At 37.2% G+C, this 9,556-nt stretch overlaps 1 protein-coding gene across 3 annotated transcripts in view; it reads left to right on the top strand.

Moving 5' to 3' along the window:
* grik4 (glutamate receptor, ionotropic, kainate 4) overlaps window positions 1-9,556 on the top strand; it is a 461,142-nt gene that overhangs the window by 346,730 nt on the left and 104,856 nt on the right. For all 3 annotated transcript variants that reach the window (XM_015380401.1, XM_015380400.1, XM_015380402.1), the window contains exon 9: window positions 2,080-2,241. In XM_015380401.1, coding sequence (XP_015235887.1) covers window positions 2,080-2,241 — 162 coding nt within the window. The remainder of the gene's footprint in view (window positions 1-2,079; window positions 2,242-9,556) is intronic.

Raw genomic sequence — 9,556 nt, 5'->3', positions numbered from 1 at the left:
GTATTGTTCTTTTCTACCTGTATTGTTTTATTTTTAGCTTATATATTTATTGGTACATGAGTCCGAAATAAATAAAGAAAAAAAATCAGTCAGTCTGTCTGTCTGTCTGTCTGTCTGTCTGTCTGTCTGTCTGTCTGTCTGTCTGTCTGTCTGTCTGTCATACATGATTAAAACCGTTTCTTTTCCAAACCTGTGGAATCCCTCATCCCCTTATAGTTAAACACACGTTCCATCTGACCTCCACAGAGACACCCCTCCTCAGATAGATTAAACTGATATATCTCAAGCTTAGCTTTATAATTGTTTCTTTTAATGATTTTTATATTTTCTAAAAGCGTCCTGGATTTTCTTGGAAGAGTTTACAGTAGATGGTGTTTCTTTTTTTGTTGTTGTTGTTTTATTCTCTAAGCTGTCCTCTTCTTTTCTCTGTGTCTGCATTCTTTTTTAGCCCTCTGAAAAATTTAACATTATGGTCTCATATTGACAAAAAAGGTCTTGATTCTTAATCTACACCCCCTTGGCTCATTGAATGACAAATGCTGCAATGCATAAGGAAGGCCAGTAGGTGGTTATACCAAGGACATCAATATTGTAGCAGCACCAGGCTACTTTGACTGGTTTACAAAAAAAGAAAACAGAAAAAGGAAAATGTTTCAACTGATATTTATCATAAAAATGTTATAACATAAAGAAAATCTGTAAATGTACCTTTATAGTTGCCTTCAAGAAACCTTTACTCTTGTTATCCATGTATGTCTGATCACAGCACAGCATAGATTGCCTTATTTCCCACCGTTGTTTACACTTGGACATCTAATATTAATTGATTTAGACTTTATTACTGTAGGGATTCTGTTGTGCTATTGTATTGTCAATCACAATAAACTGATGCGCATTAAATCTGAGTCCTAGTCCTACCCAGGCCACAGGAGGGCCCATGAAACCCACCTCAGTTGGTGGTCCCACTTTCATATGTGACCCGCGTGCATTTTTGACCCCAGGTTCCTCCAATTTAGCATCATGTTGAAGATATTTGCAATTCCAGTAAAGAAACATCTTAACAGAAGTTTTACACTTTTTACTTTCTATAGGCTATGCTTTCAAATCTCTGTTGAAGAGAAGGTTGTATGCTGCTAAACATTTTTTATGGCAGATGGAGGAACTCTTATTTTGTAGAGACATCATTGTCAAAAAGTCTATTTTGTCAACTTTTTGTTCCCATTCCGTTAGTTTTCAGTGTCAAATGCCACCTCCCCCTTCCCTGGCTGCCACCCTTATCATGGTCTCCTCTCTACCATTTACCATTCCCACAAACTCTTCTTATCTTCAGAGTCCCTGGCCTTGGTGGAAGACAGGCAGATATGTAGACTGGGCTTGGTGCGGATGTTATAAGGTAGACGGCACAAAAATAAGACAGGTGAAGGCCGCCACCTGAGGGGGGAACTGGTTTCTGACACCTCTATTAACCTTCAGGAGAGATCCAGCAGCTGTCACACATCTCTACCTTCTCCTTTTCCTACAGCCCCTCATTTCTCAGTCTGTCTGCTGTTCCACAGGCAAAGATTGTCCCCAGAGCAAAAGAACAAAATAACAAATGACTTCTATTTTCCATTTTTTTTTTACAACCTTGAAGACATTGGTATGCAATGGATTTTACTAACATTTATCCACAGGTCTAAGTTTTCTCTATCTGCTTCTCATCCATTCTTTAGTTTGTCACCCACTTTCCAGTGTGTCCACTGTACTGTTTAAGTGACCTCTGTTGATGAAATGCATATGGCAGGAAAAATGCTTGATTCTGTTCAGTGATTTATAGCTAAGTAGTGAAAATGCATGTGCAGCTATTCTACATCAAATCAACCAGGATAATTGAAGCTAACGGAAAATGAATCATACAGATGAAATTAGATGTAAACCTGTCTCATGAACACATGCCCTTTTTACCTTGGCACCCATTCAATATGTCATTTGTGTAATTCAAACAAATGATTGTGGGCGGTAGTGAAATATAACCACTTCAATAGAAGCGTGCTGCTTCTATTAACAATTTCCTCTTTTTCTGTCTTCTTTTCCACACAGGAATTCACTCTACTTCAGCTAGATGATGTGGCCGATCAGCGGGTCAACATTGTTGGTTTTTCGGTCTTCAATAAAACGCATCCCTTCTTCCAAGAATTTGTGCTAAGCCTCAACCGCTCCTGGCAGGAGAACTGTGACCATGCACCCTTTGCTGGGACGCCGGTTAGTGACCAAATTAAATCATTTCACCTGCTGCAAGGATTAAAGATGCACCTTAAGAATAATGGGCAACCCTTAGCTACTGCAGTTACCCTCAGAGTAACTGCAATAACTAAATGTTGTTTTTAACAGATTTTATATTTAAACTGTTTAAGACATTAACAATTTTTCTGTCTATTAGTTCTTTGAATGACAATTTCTTTAAACAATTGGCATACAGTCCTTCTATTTAAAGTCTAACTCACCCTTAATTGGGGTGATTTTGTTATGGTGCTTTTAAGGGATCTGACCCACAGGCAGAAAACCGCTCAGAGAACCAAGGGAAAGTTTAACAGGTTTATTGATGAGGACAACAAGAGGTGGAATCTTGAACTCAGAGAGAGCTGATGAACTGGAACTAGAAGTGGAAGGGAAGTTCACAGCAGTTAGTTCAATGGCCTTAGGAAAGCTGAATGGAGTTCTTGAGCATGGAGGAAAAAGAGACTCACGTAGGGGGGATCTCAGTCAAAGCCTTGAATCCAGAATGTGTGAGGTTTCCAGAGGGAGAGCAACTTGTTGGAGGGCGGACAGGTTGGTGGAGTTGGACCCTGAGGAGTATGAGAGCAGACTGTCACTTACAATTTCGACGGTACTTGAACGGATCGTGTGGAAATTTTTCCAAGCTCAGTTGGAACACAAAATGTCCTTCCTGGGTGAGAAGGCCAAAACTTCCAGTCAGCGGGAAGGCTTCCTGCCAAAACTGAAAGACAAAAACACAGTTAGTCTCAGAGAAACTAAGCACAGGTTAGACACAGGTTAGGCTAATCATGGCTTGGCTAGAGTACCCAAAACCGGCAAACACTCTGGCGTCGAGGTGGTGGCAGTCAACGGCTCAAATACTCCCCAGTGATGAACCAATGAGCCGGAGGTGTGCAGGAGGACGAGGACAGGGCGCCAACTGGTGGTGGAGGGAGAGACGAACACAAAACAACCCACACAAACTGGATTCCTAACAGATTTTTAATGTTACTGTGTATCTTTCTACATTTTCATATGATATATTTTAGTTCTCCAATATAAAATAAAATAAAAAACTACAAAGATTTTCTCTGTTGTTTTCAGGTTAATTTATGCCAGCTGATTTATCAAGTGAAGTTGGAGATGCATTATTATCTAAAGCATGTTTTAGTCTTGTAATGCTTTTGGCTCTAGTGATTAAATCACAGTGAGAAACTGGTATTGCTTTGCTATATTATTTATGACTAGAGGGAATACATTAAGCCCCATTACCCTTGACAAATCAGCCTAAATGGATTAATAAACACATGAAAAGCCTCTCGTAAAAATACCACTGAAGAAAGCGCATGGCTGCCATCTGATGAAACTTATTTAAAGAATATCCGCAACTTATAACAGTTTCACTGGAACTCATACAGTGTAGGCTAACAAACAAACAAACTGACTCTGCCAGGAGGACAGTGGTTGCTGGGCTACACTCCCCAGTTTATAACATAAGACTGAAATAAACATCCGTTATACTGAATTAACATACCTATCCAATAGAAAGCCTTCTACCTCTGCATCCAACCCTCAAGAATTGTCTGGACCTTTTAAAATTACACCAATGTAGACTCTAGTTTTTTTCCCTTTTGTTTTTTCTTTTCTTGTCTATTTTCTCTTCCTTCTCGCTGGGCGAAGAGTATGGATAATCCTCCATTTCAACAGAAAATAGCTCATAGAATGACAAGAGGTCTTTTTGCATGTTCGCTACTCACTTCTTCTCCTCCAGCAACAGCTACGGTTACACAGGTAAAAAGTTTAAGACGAACAAGTTTGTTCCCTTTGGCTACAGTCATCAAACATGGGGATACAACATGATGCACCACCAACAACGGATGTGTTTGAACTCAGAGGATGCATCCTCCAAAGACCCGCTCTACCTGGACTGGGTCCTTCGAGGTCATGAGAAAAAAAATAGGCTGGGAAAGTTTTGCGCATAGAATTAAACAGGTCTAGCTTTCTCCGGCTTTCACGAACATACACTCTTTTGCTTATAGCAACCATAACAGTTGACACACAAAGCAGGCAAAGAATGGATGCATGAATTCTCAATTTTTGTTCTGGGTGCTATAACATTTTCAAGGAACTTCAGCAGCAGGACCGTCATCACGAATATCATACAGTAGCAGTCATTCAAAATGGCCCTTCCCAATCAAATGCCAACTGAATGGCAGCCCACTTCCCTGCCACTCCCAGCAAAATCCCCTCCAATTTCCAGCTTCTGGAGTGACCCCCCTCCTTCTGCTGGAGTCTATTTTTATTCTGGATCCACCCTTTCTCTGAATTACAGGGTCTGTCCCGGATAAGGCGCTTCACTTTAGATCTTAATGTCCACAAATCATGACAGAAAGAATATTCTAATATAAAGATTGATGCTTAAAAAGGAATTGTAGGGGACCAGCCAAGGAACCGCCAAGGGCCCATCAAGGAAAGTGGGGAAATTTTGAATGGCTACTACTGTATGATGGTCCCCACACCGCAGATACATAGGAAACTGTGTCATCAACACACATTTACACAGGGACAGATAAAACCTTTCAATAAAAAAAATAAATATCTGCCACATGTCTGAGTCAATAACCATTTAAAACCCCTATTTTCATCAATTCCAGATAGAAATATTCACATCCTTGTATTATATTAAACCTTAATTACAATATTTACCACTGTTCGGCGCCATTTACCTTTTTCCTCTGAACACGGAACAGCCAGCTTGCTTAGACTCGCAATGAATCATGGGATACCCAAGGCTATATAGGATATACTGGACCTGTCCATCTAAACAGGCAAAAAGACAGATGCATTTGTCGGCTGCATAACGAGGAGTTCCAATCCAAACAGGCCTCGGCGTCTCGCTATGACGTAATCGGCTGACGAATCTGACCTTCGGCGGACAACGGCATATGAACTCAGCATATGTGGCCTAGTTATAAACAACTCATTCTAAGCTATGGGAACACCTTCATTTTAAGTGTGATTGTTTTTAGACTTTGGCAGAGCATGTGTTTATGAAAGCAATACTTAATTGACAAAAAGCCAAACTAGTTACAAACACAGGAATCTCCACACATAGTTTAACTCATTATTAATCCTCTATTTCTGGTTCTTCTGGTTCATGTTGTTGTTCAGGATTAGCACTTCTTTGCTAAATTATTTAATCTTGCCAATTAAAAAAAACAATTCTGTCAAAAATATTAGCTTTACTCTAATCTAATACACATTTTTGTTTAATTTTAAAAGACATCAGGAGTATGACTCTTAAAACAAAAAGGGAAATTATCAAAGATCTTTAAGACCTTTACACTTTTTCCTTTTGCAGCTTTATATATATATTTTTTTATTTTGCCCTTCTTTTCTCTGTATTTTCACACATCAAACAAAATAATTTTTGCTTGTTTTTATAATTAATTGCAAAACCCCTTCAGATCTCGCTAATGAGTTGATCTAGATAAAAATTATTCTCTTTACTAACCAAATTCTCTAGGGTAACAAAGGCAATGTCTTTTGCAGATCTCAGCTACAGTACATATCCTAGGTAATAAACTCTCTAATAATAGAAGTAAACATATTGTATTTGAAGCATATTTTAGGGAGCAAATTGTGTCATGGTTTACTATTTTAACAGTATTTTATTTTGGGTCTCTATTGTGTTTATGTTTTTATAGTTTCCATGTTGTTTAATCATTTCCCAAATGTGTTCCCAAATTATCCTTTTTTTTTATTTTTTTTTTGTTCAGTTTCTTAGTTTGTTCTTTTGTTCTGTTATTTGTGCATTTGGAATTGATTCTCTTAGTTTACTATTTGACTTGTTCTTTAATTAGAAGTGTTTCTTAGTAAATTTTTCTTTGTAAATTACTGAGCTTTCTTCAGCTACCCTACCTTCATTCTGCCTCAGCTTCTCTATATTTCCCTGTATTAGCCCATCTGGTTAATTTGTCCTTTCATAAATCTGCTTCACTCCATGAGCTCAACAGTCCTCTTTATTCTTGCCTAGATTCGTCTGTTATCCTGCCTGTATTGCAACTTTTTATCTAGCCATGTGCCATTCCTCATTTTCCTTGGGTTTTATGATTTTGTAATGGGACCCATATTCATTCTTAAATAACTTGATGACTTGATTTCTGAACTTTGGTCCTTAAATCAACAGCTGATGTGTGTTGATCTGTAGTCTATCCCAATTAGCCAGGTTCTTTACATGACAATGCTGTCATGCCTTAGTTTTATTGGAGTGTTCATTTTTGAAACTCACCAGATTTAACACATTAAATTGCCCTCAAAAATTGTTGTTGATGGGTCTACAATTTCTGGATATTATCTGACTCTTTGGTGGTCTAGGCACAACAATCCTTTATATTTGTCTTTAAGATTTTGAGCATTTTAAACTGCATTATTGCAGAAAATTTGTGTTTTAAGATAACAAAGTGTACATTGGCATGCTTTCCTACTTGTGCACTATGTATTCAAGGCATTAATACATTCTTACAAAACAAATTTAAAACTATTAATTGGTGTTCCTTATCTTAAAACCTTGTGATTCTGTAGATCCTGTACTTAATCTAAATTAAAACCTTTTAAATCGGTAATGTTTCACTAACATGACCAGGAACCAAATATAAAATTAAATCAGGGCCACTTAACTCCATATGAACTTTATAACCACCACTGTTCTCAACAACCTAAATTAGTTGTTACATTCATGCTGGTTTTGCACAGTTTCTATCTTAGTCAGTTAAATAGCAGGCTGCTGTCATTCTGCACATCTCTGATGTTGCTGCTATTTTTGAAATATCCATTACTGTAAGAATGTCTATAGCTGTATATTGGTTATATGTTTTCCAGGTGCCCAGTATTTAAATTGTTAAAACACTTTACAGTGCAGTACTTTATTTGTTTATTCTTTTTAACTTTTCACTATTATTTTGTTCTTATACTCTTTATAAGGTCCACATTTGTGTGACCATTCTTTCTATAATCGTTTTGCTACTATAACCACGGACTGGACATTTTCCAAAGAGTTAGATCTTGGTAAGTGACCGACTGACCCTAAGCAAAGAACCAGGTTAGTGACAGAGTGGCTTTAGGGCAACACATTCTGTGTTTTGAACTTTGAAGTGGACATCACAAAGCCCTGATCCTGGTCTGATTGAAAATTTGTGGACTGAGCTAAGAAGGTGTGTGAGCAAGATGGTCTACAAACCTGACTCAGTGATTCCAATTCTAAAAAATGAGAATAATGAGATCACCAAATAAATAATTGTATGAGATGAAAAGAAGCACTATTGAAAATTCTAATTAAAGGTCAGATGAACTGATTCAGGATCGCGGTCTTCACCTAAATAGCCTTTGTTTAAACAGAAAATACTGTTTAAGAAACTCTACCCAGTGCACCCAGAACACGGTCAGCTCATACAATATTAAGATGCAGCGTGAAACACATCAGGAATATTTTAAGCATACTGTAGCTTTAAAAGTGTCTTCCTTGCACAGAGCGTCACTTGGATACTTGCTGAGCCTGTAGCAATTAGGACTTCTAGTTAATTAGCAAAATAACCACTGAGGATGCAATCTGACAGCAGCCAAGCAAGAAACTGATTAACCCAGTTAGACACGAACTGTGATAACACCCTTTTAATTCACTCGGACATTTTCAAAAAATGGAAAAGGGATGATCTAAACAGCACATGTGATAAACTAAGACATTATTGCATTCATATATTAAGTTTGCACTATTATTTTCTAGAGAAAATCTTTGTGGGTATAGTTTACAGTTAACTTTAAAATCTTTCTAAAATAATGCATATATTGTGTATTTCAAAGTATGAAATTATATGTTTACAGTCATTTAGTCTTAGCAAGTTTTGATATATTCAGGTATTTTTTCCTTTAGGCAGACCCAGTGATTTACAGCTTTTAAATTGTAGCTGTTAAATTTATGTAATTCGGGAAAATTGGATGCAATCTTCTATATCCTTATTGTATCTGCTTTGTATTAAGTATTACTGTCGATTTAATGTATTTGAAGCATGACATTGTCACTACCTTGTTTAACAGTATGCAAAGTATGTTTAACTTTAAAAATCTAATCTGGCCTTTCCAAGAACAATTCTTTCGTTGTGACCCTATAGCTTATAATTTCTAATTTGTTAATAAAACATTCCTCCTGAATTAGGTTGGGTATGTAGTGAATTTAAATATGTCATTTTTTTAGCGATGCTTCTTTCTTGGTTTCCATTTATTCAGATAAAAAATATCATGATAAACTTGGTTCTTTGAGCACAGTGATCATTTTCTAGCAGCTTCATGACAGACTTGCATATGAGTTGATCCTTGGTCATTTTAAACACCCAAACAAAATGGCATTGATGTCTGTATTTCAGCAGCACAATAATCCCAAACAAACCTCACAACTAGTTTCCAATGGTTTTCTTCAAAGGAGAACTCATCCCCAATATTGTCTTTTTTGTTATGTTGTTTACATTGATTTCTTATAGTGCTGCTTACAATATATCTTCTGGGCATTTTTTTGCAATTTACTGTACATTAGTTGTATTCCTGCTCTTGTGTCTATAACTGCCTGTTTGGCACCCTTCTTGTGTTTAATGAGTGTGTATCATCTAACTGTGAGTCAGTGTTGGTGTTGGCTCTACCGTTACTGTGAAGTCACTCAGAAAAAACGGATGTCTCCATGGCAAGTTAGAGTGAGTCTAGATAAAGACTGCAGATTTGACAGTTTACTCTAATCTGCATATGACCTGTCATCTTAAACTGTAAAGACCATCTTATTTGGATGAATATATGTCATAAAACGTCTGTGTCCTTTAAAATAAATTCAGCAAATGTCTTTGTTCGGCGCATCAAAAAACACTACAGGTGCATAAATGAAAAATATGTGGCAGTCCAAATTATTTATCCGTCTAGGCTTCCAGAATAATGAAACTCACCAATTTATACCCGCTGTGTTATCCAACATACACAAAGCTGAAGACGTACCTGTTCCCCGCACAGAGGAATGCTCCGCGTAATTTTGTTTTTGGTTGCCTTTTTGCCGGTATCAGTCTGCAGATATAGTGTCTGTAGTGCTTAGATCTAAGGAGCTAACGGTGATCTCACAGCTTGTGGATATTTGTGCCACATTTTAAGCATCCAGTGCTGATTTTTATAGAAGATTTACTGTAGTTTAATTGAATTATGTCAATACAGCACCCAGAAAGCTCTTAAAGTAGGATATTTGGAAAACTACTGGAGAAGTGAGAAGGACAGACATGAAAAATAGATACAA

The sequence above is a fragment of the Cyprinodon variegatus genome, unplaced genomic scaffold, assembly GCF_000732505.1.
Source record: "Cyprinodon variegatus isolate N-32 unplaced genomic scaffold, C_variegatus-1.0 Scaffold213, whole genome shotgun sequence".
NCBI lineage: Eukaryota > Metazoa > Chordata > Actinopteri > Cyprinodontiformes > Cyprinodontidae > Cyprinodon > Cyprinodon variegatus.
The sequence above is the reverse complement of the archived record's forward strand: the minus strand, read 5'-3'. Positions and strand labels throughout refer to the sequence as shown.